Source organism: Myxocyprinus asiaticus, chromosome 30 (assembly GCF_019703515.2).
Source record: "Myxocyprinus asiaticus isolate MX2 ecotype Aquarium Trade chromosome 30, UBuf_Myxa_2, whole genome shotgun sequence".
Lineage (NCBI taxonomy): Eukaryota > Metazoa > Chordata > Actinopteri > Cypriniformes > Catostomidae > Myxocyprinus > Myxocyprinus asiaticus.
In genome coordinates this window covers 44,754,849-44,771,666 of record NC_059373.1, presented here as the reverse complement: position 1 = coordinate 44,771,666, position 16,818 = coordinate 44,754,849, and the positions used below count along the sequence as shown (strand labels likewise).

Sequence of the window (16,818 nt, the reverse complement as noted above, 5' to 3'; positions counted from 1 at the left end):
ATGAGGTTGGAGAATACATAGCAAGGGATCTGATACCATTCCTCCACACAGAATCTCTCCAGATCCTTCAAATTCTGAGCTTCATGCTGGTGGACTCTCCTCTTCAGTTCACCCCACAGGTTTTCTATGGGGTTCAGGTCAGGGGACTGGGATGGCCAAGGCAGAACCTTGATTTTGTGGTCAGTGAACCATTTTTGTGTTGATTTTGATGTGTGTTTTGGATCATTGTCCTGCTGGAATATCCAACCACAGACCATTTTAAGCTTTCTGGCTGAGGCAGCCAGGTTTTGATTTTTTTATCTGTTAGTATTTGATAGAGTCCATGATGCCATGTATCCAAACAAGATGTCCAGGACCTCTGGCAGAAAAACAGCCCCACAACATTAAAGATCCACCACCATATATAACCGTGGGCATAAGGTACTTTTCCATACGGCTACTTCTCTGTGTGCGCCAAACCCATCTCATGTGTTTGCTGCCAAAAACTCTATTTTTATATTATCTGACCATAGAACCCGGTCCCATTTGAAGTTCCAGTAGTGTCTGGCAAACTGAAGATGCTTGAGATTGTTGTTGGATGAGAACAGAGGCTTTTCTTTCTTGAAATCCTCCCAAACAACTTGTAGTGATGTAGGCGACGTTTGATTGTAGTTTTATATATGTAGTATTGTAGTATTATATACATCTTATATATGGCAATATAAACACATTTCCTCTTCCAGGCCGATTCGGAACATCTCCAGTTGATTGGAACTTCTTAATTATTGCCCTGATGGAAGTGGGTATTTTCAATGCTTCAGCTATTTTTTTATAGCCACTTCCCATTTCAGGGCTCCAGACTGCGATATGTGTCGCAAATGTGACCAAAAATAATTGATTGCGACAATAATTTATAATCTAGTCGCCAGTCGGGTAGTGTGCGTTCATATGCGGTTTCATCAAATATCATCTTGTGAGTTATTGAATATATTTTTAGAACGCGCAAAACCAGTGTGCCTCATGCCATTTTTCACCCGTTCTGTTTCTGACGAGTTCACTGCACCGCACGCAACAACAAACCCAGCGTGAGAGAGTTGTGAACAAATGACTCTTTTGAATCTGATCTTTTTTATGAATCAACTGAAAAGGGTTTGAACTAAGGAGCTCAGGTTAGCAGTTTGAATCAGATTCACTTTTTCAGCGAATCAGCCATCGGTGAGCTCACAACTGGGAGTGCAGACATTTCAAAATAAGAGTCCCATGTGTATTTCGGGCTTCTTTATAATTAATAGTCCCGCATTGTGTACCACTTTTTTCTTTTTGTAATTATTGATTGGGATTGGAGTAGCAATAAACTCTGTGTCTGGGGCCATCTGGTAACAGTAAAGACAGACTAGGGCAATATTTTAAAACAATTAAAATTAATTGTAATTAATTGTCCCAAGCTTTTGACACTTAGGACAATTGAGGGACTTGTACACAACTATTACACAAGGTGCAAACATTCATTGATGCTCAAGAAGACACTACTATATGCATACTATACTTTATGTAAATATCTGAATGTAGATTCTGAAGTACTAAATAAAATTTTAAAAAATTATAATTTTTATAATATAATTAATTTGTAATCCATACGATTCCAGTGGTCTAATTAATGTCTTCTGAAGCGAAATGCTAGGTGTAAGAAAAAGATCAGTATTTAAAACTTTTTTTTTAAATTATAAATCTTCACTTCCAGCCAGCTGTGGTATGCACGTTCACGAGTGGGTTGAGTTCAAGCTGCCTCTCACTTGACGTAAGCGCGTTGGCATGTCAATATCATCGTGTCCCTCGGCTGGTCTGAAATCGGAAAAATTTTCACTGCACAGCCTCAATATTTTGAGTGACTCAATGTGTGTTTTGATATCCCAGTGAACAGTGAGCAACCATAGGCTTCAGGCGCTCAGGATCATTAATAGGAAGTCTGTGAAAAGTTAGTCTTTCCTCTTGCGATGATGCCCACGGATGTAATCTAGCAGATGTTTTTCAGTAGTTTGAGGCATCCAGGATAAGCACATGCAAGCACCATCTTGAAAAAGCAACAGATACAAATCTATATCAAAACCAATTCAGCTTCTGTATAACATTCCTCATCTCTTGTAAACAACACAACGTTTCCATATTTTTCATATTTCACGCGTCAGTTCTCGCGTGAATTTGCCAATGTGCTTACGTCACGCGAAAGGCAACATGTATTCGACCCTCATGTACGTGCATACCACAGCTGGGCGGAAGCAAAGATTTATAGTTCAAGTTTTAAATATTGATCTTTTTCTTACACACACCTAGCGTTTCATTTCAGAAGACATTAATTAGACCACTGGAGTCGTATGAGTTTTATTCTGTCTTTATGTGCTTTTTGGATCTTCCAGATTTTGGCACCCATTCACTTGCATTGTATGGACCTAAAGAGATGAAATATTCTTCCAAAAATCTTCATGTGTGTTCTGCAGAAGAAAGAAAGTCATACACATCTGGGATGGCATTAGGATGAGTAAATGATTAGAGAATTTTAATTTTTGGGTGCTATCCCAACAGATTCACGAACAGATTCAGACCGCTTTGCTATCACGTGTGACCAATTTATTGGACATCTTCAATTCTGATTCAAAACTGGCAAAAGTAAACACCGGGTCCATGGCATGATGTAGCGGTGTGGCTTTTGTCAAATACTTGATTTAAAAATTAGCAAAGCTACCACCTTGCTACTGAGTAGGGTTGCAGCGGTATACCGGTTTCACGGTATACCATGGTATGAAAATTGACAGTTATCATACCATGTACATTTGCTTATCTACGGTATTGAGGAAAAAAATGCAACCGGATGGAGAATCTCACCTGCACATGCGCATCTCCTTTCCTCCTCGACTGCCTATTAGACTCGTCAACTTGCCCCACACACACACACACACATGCAGCGGAGAAAATGTCAGAGAGAAGCGAGGGGGTCTGACATAAGTGAGTGTGCGAGTTAAAGCAGTATTTCTCAACTGGTGGGTCGCAGGTCTATTCGGACTGGGTCGCAGACAGCAGGGAAAGAACAATGCCATGGTACTCCCATTGAAGATATTTCGGCGGCCGCTCAAGTGATAGCCTATTTAGGACCGCCGAGGCAGATTTTATGATAATCTCGCAATCAGCTAAAGGCTTCTCAACTGCACTTTCACAAGAGTGTAATGGAACCAACTCACGCTAATGATCTGCTCTGCTCTCTGACACGCGTGTGCAACAACCAGGCTTTCCTCGATATTGTGGAGCGCAGACCTCAAAACTGATGTGACCGATTTCAATTCTAGTGAGACTTTTCTAATTTAAAGCTTTACGGAGGAAGTCAAGTCGAACCTCTCAAACAGTAGGCAGCCCGGACATGACAAACAGCACTGAGGAGGAAAAGAGCAACACTGTGTTATGCGCTAAATTTTTTTTTTCATTATACATCATCACCTTTACAAAATTGATTCACGATTTTACATGAGTAAAAGTAACTTATTATTTGACAATGTTATAGTTTCATATGAAATAATCTAAAGGTAGAATCTATTAGACCTCATTTTATATCAACAGTGGCAGTTATAGTTAAAGTTTCAAGATGTGTTTCAGCTAGTATTTATTTTTTCATAAATACTATAATTTGTTATTATTATTATTACTGTTATTTAAGAGTAGCTACACTGACCTTAACCATGGTAATGAGGAGCCTTTCCTCCTGTGTAATATGTATGTTCTGTTTGAATTATGTCTGAAATTAGAACACAAACGGGATAATAATGGACTCATAGCCTTTAAGTAAATATGCTCTTCAATTTTCAAAAGGGGGGAGAGAAAACTTCCTGCAGATTTTGTTGTTGATGTCAACAACAAAAATAATGTCACTTGATGCATGTCCTTGTACTTGAAAACCATGAACAAAACTATGCAACATAAAAGGAAATGCGACCCAGGATACATTAAATACAGGTTACGTTTTTACTATGGTGGGTCGCCACTTGATTTCCAATATAAAATCTGGGTCCTGAAGCGAAACCAGTAGAGAACCACTAAAGGTATAGACAGGAGCAGTCTGGTTGCGCTGTTGCGCACCTACAGTATGTTAATTATTAATAATCACAGGGCATAACTTTAAAAGCTCACACAGCTGATATTATTTTTCATTTAGTAGTTAATTTAACATGCTATGCTAACATGTTAACTAACATGCTTTAGTTATATAACATAGTTACATGCAATTTTTTTATCATGTCTATAATCTGGTTTATTATTATAATTCTGTTAGCTTTCTTATTCTATTTATTTCCAAAAGGGATACTTTTTTTTTTTTACACATACTTCAATAAAAAAAAAAATGGTTTCAAGTTTCAATTATAATAAAGTGTCTGTTCAACCCAAAAAAAAAAAATACCTTCTGTTTTCACTCCTTTAATGGTCACTGTAACTGATAATAATAATTGTGTAATACTGTATACCGTGATACCGTGAAACCGTGATATTTTCTGAGACTGTTATCATACTGTGAATATCTCATTCCGTTGCAACCCTACTACTGAGAAATGTATTTAAGCTAATAGTTACGCCATTTGTAGCAAAGCTACTGACCGTCACAGGTCTCGTCACACTTGAATAGTGTTTAGCTTCCTATTATAACTACAGAAAACACACTGCGTCACTGAGTAAGGATTACATCAAGAGCTAGATTGGCAAGCAGATGTACACTTCATATACATAAAATACCTACTCCTCTCTCGCTGTTTCTTGTGTGCCAGTGATTACCACTCTGTGTGCCAATGATGGCACATGTGTCATAGGTTGCCAACCCCTGGTATACACAAAGACGTAAGCAAAAGTACTTTACTAAATCTAGTTGTGCACTCAAAGTCTTACCTTACTGGTTTTCCCTTCCTTGTGGCACTTTGGACATTCCCAACAGTTTGGGATCTCATCATTGATAATGCCTTCAGATTTACCCATCTGTGGGTAGATATTATTATTGTGTTATAACATGGCATACAGTAGCACCTCATCTAGTATCCTTTTAAGTGACAAACTGGACACAGAATGTGTGGCTCAGACCTTCAGGCAGCTGGGGTGGATGATCTCATTACAGATGGTGCACTCCATGAGGGAAAGGCTGAATTTCTCCTCCTCTGACTCCACTGTGTCTTCCTTTCCTGCTTCACCACATGCAAAACACACGGCTGTATGTGGCAACACCGGCTGCAGGAAGGTGACATTACATTAGTTATAATTTTTCTTTCTACGTACATGCACACTTTTCAAAAAGGTGTGATTTTATTGGCAAATAACAAATGGGTGAGTGAAAATAAGTGTAAACAAGTCAAAATAAGTATATTCATATTAAACAAGAATGTTTCATGTAGATAAAAACAAAATGCACAATTTAACCACATTAAACATCTTGCTGCTGCTTGTTACTTATGTTATTATATGGTATGATATGGTATTATTGCTATAAACCAACATACAACCATACCTGACTTGACTTTCTTTAGACTCAGAAGGGAAGCTTTGAAAATTATGATTTGGAATCGTGTCTATCAAAGACATCTGTGTCATATTTGAAAACATGCTTCTTGCGAACAAAGCAGCAAGTCTATAACTGAATGCTGTTATTAATTATTTATGTATTAGTGTATAGGGATGTGCAAAATGACATACTTTCAAAATTTACTAGTCGGTGGGTTATGTCGATGGTTAATCAATAAAGCCCTGTATAATTAGGCTGAAGTAATTTCCAAAGACACAAATAAGTCGCGTTTATCAATAATAGGCTATAGACGCCAAGTATGCACATCACTTCAATAGGATAACAGATAGGCTATTCAAAAGCTGGGCTGGGACAGCTTTTTCTGTCGATGGAAATGGAAGGGGACGTCCGACCCTTTGCCTTCACCCAATGGCTCCGGGATGCCTGCCAAAAGTGGCTGCTGACTGAGGACCGCGACGCCGAGGGAATCATCGACCGCGTGGTGCTGAAGCAGCTGATCCATTGTCTACCGAAAGGAAAAGAACTTCCCGAAACTTTGGGGGAACAAACTAATTGGTCAGACTTTAAAATGTGTTGAAGGGAATCTGTGCGGATGGGTCCTGCAAGAAGGCTGTTAGATGTGAAATGTGCAATGCTTTGGCAGGGGAGGCGGAGCCGGGGCCATCTTCGTCAGCTCCACATCAGGGTGACGTGAAAGAGGGGGAGGCTTCGGCCCCTCCCTTCCTTGGAGGATTTTCCGAAAGGGATTTCCCTCTAGAGCAGTTGAATAATGAAACCCTTAGGCATGCCCTCGACCAAGTGAAGGTTACTGATGGTCAACGACTCCAACCAAACATTGCACTTTCATACCCCTATTTTGCGATAATCAAAGAGTGATTGTATCGAGTGACGCAGGACGCTCAAACAAAAGAGGATACAACCCAGTTGTTAATACCGTGGAGCCGCCGAGAAATGTTATTTCAGGCGGCTCACTATAATCCGATGGCGGGTCACTTAGGGGAGAGAAAAACACTGAACCGACTATTCACGGGGATGTTCACAGGTGGTGTGCGGCATGTCGTGAATGTCAACTGGTGAATCCACCGGCCACTCCAAGAGTGCCATTGCGCCCCCTTCCGCTGATCAAGGTCCTCTTTGAAAGAATTGGCATGGACCTCGTCAGGCCATTAGAGCGGTCAGCACACGGACATCGCTTTGTATTAGTCCTGGTGGATTATGCAACGCGATATCCAGAAGCAGTGCCTCTGCGCAACATTTCAGCATGCAGTGTTGCGGCGGCAATCTTCAAAATAACCTCCCAGGTGGGGATTCCGAAAGAAATCCTCACTGATCAAGGCACTACATTTATATCACGGACACTCCATGAGCTTTATGAATTCTTGGGTATTAAGTCGATTCGCACCAGTGTTTACCATCCACAAACAGATGGCTTGGTGGAGCGATTAAATAAAACCCTAAAAAATACGATTCGTAAGTTTGTGCACGAGGATGCTAGAAATTGGGATAAATGGTTTGATCCCCTCTTATTCGCAGTACGAGAGGTCCCGTAAGCCTCCACAGGGTTTTCCCCATTTGAGCTGCTGTATGCGCGGCGTGCTTGATGTCCTACACGAAGCTTGGGAGGAAGGGCCATCAAACAGTAAGAATGAAATTCAATACATTCTTGATCTTAGATCAAAACTCCACACTTTGGGGCAACTAACACAGGAGAATTTGCTCCAAGCTCAGGAACGTCAAAGCCGACTGTATAACAGGGAAACTCGGCTGCGGGAATTTGCACTGGGAGACAAAGTGCTTGTATTACTTCCCACATCGAGCTCCAAATTACTCGCCAAGTGGCAAGGACCATTTGAGGTCACACGACGAGTGGGGGATCTCGATTATGAGATAAAGTGGACCGATAGAGGGGGAATACGTCAAATATACCACCTCAGCCTCCTGAAATTATGAAGGGAGGCGGTCCCTGTGACGTTGGCTACGGTGGTTCCAGAGAGGGCGGAGCTCGGGACAGAGATGAATACAAAACTCAATCATATCACCCCGGTCACTTGTGGAGACCACCTCTCACTGTATCAAGTCGCAGAGGTTGCCAAGTTGCAACAGAAATTTGCAGACGTGTTTTCTCCTCAGCCGGGTCGCACAAACCTCATCCAGCACCACATCGAGACCGAGCCGGGGGTAGTGGTACTTAGCCGTCCCTACCGACTGCCCGAGCACAAAAAAAATAGTTCGGGAAGAATTGGATGCAATGCTCGATATGGGGGTTGAGGAATCCCACAGCGATTGGTCCAGCCCAGTTGTTCTGGTTCCTAAGAGTGACGGGTCTGTACGGTTCTGTGTGGATTATAGAAAAGTCAACGCGGTGTCTAAATTTGACGCCTACCCAATGCCTCGTGTTGATGAGTTTCTCGATCAGTTGGGCACCGCTCGATTTAATCCGACACTGGATTTGACAAAGGGTTATTGGCAGATCCCCTTGACACCTGTGAAAAAACTGCCTTCTCCACACCGTTTGGATTACACCAGTGTGTGACGCTTCCGTTCGGTTTGTTTGGGGCCCCAGCTACGTTTCGGCGCCTCATGGAACGAATCCTCATACCGCATTCGGCTTATGCCGCTGCCTATTTAGATGACATCATCATTTACAGTAATGATTAGCAGTGGCACATGCAACATCTGAGGGCGGTTCTGAGGGCGGTGCGACGAGCGGGACTCACAGCAAACCCCAAGAAGTGCACGATTGGACGGGTGGAGGTACGGTATCTGGGGTTCCACTTGGGCCACAGGTAGGTACGTCCCCAAATTGACAAAACTGTGGCGATTGCAACCTGCCTGAGACCCAAGACCAAAAAGGGGGTGAGACAGTTCCTGGGGCTGCCTGGCTATTATAGGAGATTTGTGCCTAATTATTGGTACGTCACCAACCCCGCTGACTGATCTCACTAAAAAGGGAGCTCCAGATCCAGTCCAGTGGACGGAGCAGTGTCAACAGGCATTTACGCAGGTTAAAGCCGCACTTTGTGGGGGGCCGCTTTTACATTCACCTGATTTCTCTTCCCCTTTTGTTACAGACCAACGCTTCAGACAGAGGGCTGGGGGCGGTGCTCTTGCAGGTGGTGGAGGGGGAGGAGCGACCGGTACTGTACATTAGTCGCAAGTTCTCACTGAGGAAGACTAAGTACAGCACCGTTTGAAAAGGAGTGTCTCGTATCAAGTGGGTGGTCCTCACTCTCCGGTACTACCTGCTGGGGTGGGCCTTCACTCTCTGCTCAGATCACACCCCACTCTAATGGCTCCCCGCATAAAAGATACCAACGCGCGGATCACCCATTGGTATCTTGCTCTTCAGCCGTTTAAGTTCAATGTGGTCCACAGACCGGGAGCGCAGATAGCTGTTGCCAACTCCTTTCCAGAACTGGGGGGGGAGTGGTAGACAGGCCGGATGTCTCCCCGGCCTGAGTCGGGCGGTGGGGATATGTGGCAGCGGGGGCGTGGTCGAGCGTCTGTCCAGAGAGAGAGAAAGTGGTAAGGGTGCACGCAACTGTTTCTAGTTGCAGTAAGCAGAGGGGAGAGCGATAAAAAGTGACCATGCCAGAGACCGGGCAGAGAGAGAGAGAGTTACGAGACTGACAGACTGAAAAGTGCTGTGCCTAAATGTTACCCTGAAGAGCCAATTTGTGTTTATTGAATTAAAGTCTTACCTTGAGTTTCAACCCCACATTTCCTGTGTCCTCCTGTTCCCTGTCTACAAACTTCCTTAAAATTACATAACGAGTAAAATTCATAACCGTGTAAAAACAATAGAACTAATAATAACACACAGAATGCCCAAAACAGCGTGTTGGTAACATTACGCATAGCTGCTCATAAAATCGACGGGATAGCATTTATACATATACACAGGGGCGTAGATTCCGGAGTGGGGGAGGAGATTCACATGCTTTGATGACACAGTGTGTGCTTTGCTCTGCCATTCTATTAAAGCCCCATTGACTACCTGGCTGCCTAATCTAAATATTGGATAATTTAATACACAAGCTGTGTGCACATTTATTTTAAAGTTAAAAAAACAACTATTATCGGTTTTTTTGGGGGATTCATTAATTAATAGAATAAAAAAAAAGAGATCCACATCTGATGTTTCAGGCTATTCTCTGACCACTGCTCCCGTCCACATCTCATGTAAGTACTGTCTGCTTCTGCCTTCAACTCGGAAATGTAATCCTGCGCCACAAGAAATCGAATTAGGTCCTGCGGGAATGCAGACCTCTACTTTACGCTGAAACCCCCAGTGTTCAAGCCAAATCTACGCCCTTGCATATACATGAATATCCATTATAACGTTCGGGCGCATAAACTGAGCACAAAGCTAGAAATAAGAGAGCACTAATAATAATATAGACCTAACAACAGAAATGGAATATTAAAAAAACATAAGCGTGAAATAATGTAATTTAATGAGCCACAAATTTTGCCTACCTCTATTTCATAAATTAATTACAAGGGCTAAACTCTTGTGTTTGACCTTATAATTTCAACGACAGAGTATTTAAACATGCACTTAAAAAAATCTAAGTATAGAAATAAAATGACAAATATATAAAATATCAACTTTACTAGAACAATCCTACCAAAAATGCAATTACAAAAGGTAGTCTATCTTACTTTTAGACGATAGGACGAATGTCAGTGTTTCAAAATACCACAATAATAAATGAATAGACCTATATCTGGCACCAACAATCATCCATGTGATTATCTAATCAGCTAATCATGTGGCAGCAAAAAATAAAATATAAAATCTTCAGATACGGGTCAGGAGCTTCAGTTAATGTTCACATCAACCAACAGAATGGTCGAAAGTTTGATCCGTAGCATGATTGTTGGTGCCAGATGGGCTCGTTTGAATATTTCTGTAACTGCTGATCTCCTGAGATTTTCACGCACAACGGTCTATAGAATTTACTCTGAATGGTGCCAAAAACAAAAAACATTCAGTGAGTGGCAGTTCTGCGGACAGAAATGCCTTGTTGATGAGAGAGGTCAACAGAGAATGGCCAGACTGGTTCGAACTGACAAATGGTATGTGATTATTATTGTAATATACAATTTTTGCACATTTTTCTCTGTTTAATATTTTCTCTGTAAAATAAAGATGAAATAAAAATAATCAATTAAATTAATAAAAAAAAATAAAAAAAATAAAAAAAAAATCGGTTCTGCATATAGGTTATCGGATATATAAACATGCAAATAATTGTTATCGTATTGGTTTTAAAAAATCAATATTGGTCGATCTCTATTGGAGAGGGTTCTGGGCCGGATCCATGCAGTGATCTTTGTCATACATCTCCAGTTCTGTAGGTCTGATAAGCATGTTTGAGTAGTATTCCTTGCCAAAAAACCAAATAAATAAAATAAAAAAATAAAAAACAGCAATTGATGGCCTTTCACGCTTGGCCGTTTTCATTCTGCAACACCAGATGAAGATTCTGACTCTGAGCTCACATCGTTGACATTCTAAGCATTATTGACATTATCTTGATATTATTTTGCAAATATTGCATTGAACTACATCCGTTCCCACTTTTGTGAAACTTGTTAACGCAGCACTTGTTTTCTGTAATGTGACTCACACTAACAGTTTAGCGCCTGCAGCAAATATGAGGTAAACCATCAGATTTATGAAAATGATGTTTATACTATACTTATTTATACTAATTGTAACAGTATTTGTGATTAAAAAAAAAATCATAATTAACTACAATAATTCCAATATTAACACGGCATCTTCATGTTAGTGAAGAACAGATCTGCACTGTGTACAGGTTTTCAACTGAGGTTTACTCACGGCAGTGCATTGCCTGAGCAGGCAGGACTGTTTCATCCGCCCTGGTCCACCAAACTTCTTCATGTCTTTGCAGAAGTGGCACTCGCCGCACTCGGTACGCATACAGGCTTGACAGCGCCGGCAACGTGTCCGTCGCCGCCGTGCCCCTCCCAGCGCCTTACTGCCTGACATCCCCTCTGCATTCAACTGAAAACAGGCAAACACATCAGACATTTGGCATGAATGGAAACATTTTTTTGGACATCAACAGTTTAGAGTTTTGAACTCTTCACATGGCAGAAGACTGTGATGAACAATTCCACTAATTATACACAATCCAACAAGAAGAGGAAAAGAGGAAATAACTGGACATTTATGATATCGTCAACTTAAAGTAATAAAAAAAATCTATGTTCTCAAAAACACTGTAGCATAGCAGATCAAGTCAATCCTTGTCATTAATGGTTGTCATTTTGAGGATGGTTTAACTGATTAATTAATAGCTGAGTTAAGTGTCTTGCTTAGGGATGCAGCTGTAAAAGTGTGTGTTACCCTATGCTCAATTTATCCGTTTAACCTGCCTGGGCTCAAAACTGGTGACTTTCGGGTTATGAGAGTAGATTGCTTAGTAAGTAAGCACTAGCTCCTTGACTTTCAAGACATATTATGTATGAATGGTATAAATCCCAATATTTTTTGTTATATGCTTTAAGATCTTATGAATATTTAACATTCTTGTAAAATTATTCATAATTCTATAATAATATGAAACCTCTTATGTAATATGGCTGTCATGTAACAACTAAAAAAGGCCCAACTAAAACATGCTTTGCATTTAACATCTGTTAATCTTCACTGAGTTTAAGTCAATCAGTACATAAGTAGAGTTACCTAGCTCAAGTACATGTTGTCTACAAATATACAGTATATGCTAGACAAAGATGGAATGATCAGCTCTCCAAACATGAGCAGCACTAGCTTACCTAACGACCCTTTAACTAGCTTACCACGATTTCCACCAAAATATCATAGTTACTCCAGTAAAATCCCCATAAAATAATATCACTCTCAAACAGGGTAAGAAGCTTTCATGATCTGTTTGCTTTTTCATTTCGTTTGTGTTTTTTGAACGACAGTTCTCTTATTGTAGTTACAATAACTGTAGGTGTATGGTATTTAATGGGAACTATGGTTATCGTGATGGGTTAAGTTTATAGGTTACATTACAATAAACGCTTTGGCACATACTATGAGAAGATTTACAAAGAAACACAACGAAACAATGAAAAATGTGAAATGAGAGGCTATATGACTGAATGGATTTACTGTGGACACTGTGGTGACAGTCATCACACACATTTACAACATACTGTAGCGCACTTCACTGTTTCAAGAGGAGTGTTTGAGACACACAGCTAACATGAGCAGCTAACCACACGCTAACCAGCACGTTAGTTAGCCTCAGTTTAGATATACTCAGAGAAAACCACCACAGTAACTGATCACCAATAACTATCCATCATCATTTACCTCATACACAGCAAATCACACACAGACATAACACTATTCTCTATAAGAATCTGACCAGAAAGCTAACATGGGTTAGCAGGTCCATTCTGATCCAACCTGCGCTACTAAACAGCTATCAGCACAATGTGTTTAGATAAACTGATACATTGGGACTGGGTGTATTAACCATTATCTGGGTGTAATTTCACCCATGATAAGGGTTTTGTCTCACACACTTAATGTCGTTCAGATCCACAGAAACTAAACAATACATGACAAGCAAAACGACACATCACAGAGAACTATTGGAGATAGTTTAACTCACCTGCTCGTGTGGAGTCGCATACTTCTTGATTAAGCATTAGATATATATTTTCCTATTATAGATGGACACAATGAGAGAGATCGCTTCCTTGTTTCTCAGCTTCTCTTTCCTGCTGTTTTCAGTCTCCTTTCACATGTGTGACTCCTTTAAACACCACTGACCGATACTACGCCATCCACGATCACATCAACATTTATAATCAGTAAACAAAGACAATATATCGAGATAGGATTATTTTTGCCTGTGACAATTTTCTGGTCATCTCCGCCTTCTCTCTAGTGTCTCAATGTGCATCGGAGGTTCTTCAACCACGAAAATATCAGATCTTCAGACCATTTATATTTATGTCCATAGAATGCATTTCCATCCTCTTCTGCGATTCAGATGGGCGGTTTATTCACTAGGTTGTAATCCCCCAATGATCGTTTGAAATGAAAGAGAAATCAGCAGAGATGGATAAACGTGGCTTTTGTTCGTCTTCCCTATTGTGTAGCTGTGCAGTAGATGTAATATTATGTATAATGTTAAAATGTTCCCTCAGCATTGATCATATCCTACGTGATCCTGACGCCACCACAAACTCCATACTGCTCCTACAAAAATAAATAAATAAATAAATAAATAAATATGGTAAATAAAAAAATACGAGCGCTCCTCCTGTTTTGTTCGTATTAGGTGAAAGGCATCACGGGAAATGTAGTTCATTAATGCAAAATGCTACAAACCCAAAATTCTGTTTATTTGATTAAATATTTTGCAATGTTTATATCCCAATGCTTGAAATAAATGCTAGCAAAATTTAGAAAATATAAGCCATTTTTAAAGCTGACACAGATCATCTCAAATAATCTTTTACAATATTTTGAACAAATGTTGCAATTTCGTTTGATAAAAAAATGTATGAAAGACTGAGATAATCTGATATAGCACATAAAATAAGAGCAGAACAGTCAGAGCAGAAGCGGAATAGAGATTGGAGATGTAATAGATTAGTAATAGACAGCAAAACAGAATCAGAATAAAGATTAAATAAAATATAGCTGCAAGCAGCAATTATAGGGGCCAAGCACAGGAATGACGTCATTACAGTAATGCATTAAAATACTGAAAGAGTGGATTTTAAAACATGCAACATGTGAGTGGTATTACTTATCTTTTACATCTTCTGGTCATGATCCGATTGGATGATGGCAGGAAATTCAAGCATACAATCCATGGTAAATGTCCACGATTGAAAGTAGACTCGACTATTTTATCCAAAACAGCAAAAATTGAGGAAAAAAACTGACTGATCATCCTTTGCTTGCGTCATCACGTAAATTCAAATGTCTGAGCCCACCCACGAATCTCTCTGTGATTCACAGCCGGAGCCGTCAATCAAACCAGATCAAAGGCTCCATGGCCTCTCCAAAATGCGCATTGGCTGTTTCAGTGAATAGATCCAGCCAAAGGATCGTTAGTCAAGATTTGATTAGCAGGTCATGTAGCAATTGGTATGATGTTTCTATGGTTACAGGGGTTGGCCTTGCTCATTCCAGAACAGTGACATCATCCTAGTGTTTGTTTGGACAGAGAACCTAAGGCCACCATTAAGTTCTCAGCTTTCTTCCATTCTGATGACCGATCGGAGCCCAAATCTAACATTTTTCAATGGATCTATGCAAAAACACTACAATCTAGCTAGATTTGAGTACTTTGGCACATATTCTGTGTTTGGACTCATAGCAGCTATAGGGCTAATTTGGTGAAAATTTGATTATCGCTGTGGGAGGAGTTAGAAAAAGTAGGTTTTCAAATTAATAATGGCCAACAGGAAGTTTGGCCGACCATGACAAATGTGGTATTGTTGAACTTGGCTTGACCCAAGGAATCTATCAAGACAGTGTCATAAAAATAGGCTAAAATTATCAAAAGTTATTAGCATTTTTATATATTTCGTTATATTTTTTTACCACAAGCTAGTGCTGTCCTGAATCTTGTTGAGCACCTTCAGGGCATCATGCCAATGACACATACCAAGTTTCGTAATGATACACCAATGCGTTTGTTAAAAAAAAGCATTTTACCAAAAAATTCAAAATGGCCGACACCCAAAATGGCCGACATAGGCAAAATTGGTATCATTCGATATGGTATGACCCACAGAATCTAAAGAGTCGTGATTTTAGGACAAACCATTCAGAAGTTATAAGCAAAAATAGCCGTTTTTTACATCTCCTGACCAATAGGAGGCACTATGGCGAAATGCTGCAGGTCCCCTCAGGGCATGATGGCTATAACCAAGTTTTGTCACAATCTGTCAAAGTTTTGTGGAGATACAGCCTCAAATTCAATTTGTTGCATTCTTTGTTGAATTTGTTGAAGCGCCATTTAAAAATGGTTTGGTCTATCAAAATTATTTGAATACTTTTTGTCCTGAGTGTCTCCAGATGATGCATGACAATTTTTGTGCAAATCGGACATACGGCCTAGGACAAGTTCGAAAAAGTATTTTTTTCTGAAAATTCAAAATGCCGTAAAATCTAGTCAGGCTGAAATTTAAACCATGGTATGTTTTTGATTCGGCATGAGCTCAGGAATCAGAAATTCAGAATAAGAATCAGAATAAGAATTTTATCTCTAGGACTTACGGTGGACAAACATTTTTGAGGAGGAATAAATGCCAAATCGGCAGGAGCGCATATTCTGTGTTTGGACTCATGGCAGCTAGAGGACTAAAGCTAAATGCACAGGCACTGATCAGTGTGAATGTATGGGCTCTTTGGATCATTTGTTATTTTATTTAGTGGTGCTTTATCAAGGTGGCACTGTCCTGAAACTGATGACACATGCCGAGTTTTGCAACAATTCACCAATGCATTTGTAAAATACAGCATTTTAAAACAAAATTTAAAATGGCCGACACCCAAAATGGCCAACATAGGCAAAATTGGTATCATTTGATATGGTATGCCCCACAGAATCTAAAAAGTCCAGTTACGTGATTTTAGGACAAACAGTTAAGAAGTTATAAGCAAAAATAGCCATTTTTACATCTCCTGACCCGTAGGGGGCACTGCACCAAATTGCTGCAGGTCACATCAGGGCATGATGGCTATGACACGTACCAAGTTTTGTCAAAATCTGTCAAAGTGTGCTGGAGATAATGCCTCAAATCCAATTTGGCACGTTCTTCATTGAATTTGTTGAAGCACCATTAAAAAGCAGTTTGGTCTATTAATTTTTTTTTAAATAAATGTTTGTCCAGAGTGTCTCCAGATGACGCACGCCAATTTTCGTGCAAATCAGACATACAGCCTAGGAAGAGTTCAAAAAAGTAGGTTTTTCTGAAAATTCAAAAAAACCATGGTATGCTTTCAATACAGCATGAGCTCAGCAATTAGGGTAAAAAATAATTTTGTCTAGGACTTATGGCCTAAAGGTTATTAGCATAAACATTATTGGACCTTTGAACTGAAGGGTTTGAGATAAAGACTCCAACTTTGCTATGGAGTCACGTCAGACTGTCCTCTACCTATGTGCAAAATTTCATAACTTTCCCCCGAACGGTTCTATGGGCGGCCATAGGAAACGTATACAGAATAATAATAATAAATATAGCTGCAAGCAGCGATACTGGGGTCAAGCCAA

General features: G+C 40.1%; 1 protein-coding gene across 2 annotated transcripts in view; it reads right to left on the bottom strand.

Annotated features, from left to right (window-relative positions):
• The window catches only part of LOC127421058 (F-box/LRR-repeat protein 19-like), a 91,959-nt gene extending 78,184 nt beyond the window's left edge, over window positions 1–13,775 (bottom strand). For both annotated transcript variants that reach the window (XM_051663790.1, XM_051663791.1), the window contains exons 1-4: window positions 13,189–13,775; window positions 11,376–11,561; window positions 5,089–5,232; window positions 4,900–4,986 (exon numbers count right to left, since the gene is read on the bottom strand). In XM_051663790.1, coding sequence (XP_051519750.1) covers window positions 4,900–4,986; window positions 5,089–5,232; window positions 11,376–11,546 — 402 coding nt within the window. In that variant the 5' untranslated portion in view covers window positions 11,547–11,561; window positions 13,189–13,775. The remainder of the gene's footprint in view (window positions 1–4,899; window positions 4,987–5,088; window positions 5,233–11,375; window positions 11,562–13,188) is intronic.
• Between the last annotated feature and the right edge of the window lie 3,043 nt (window positions 13,776–16,818).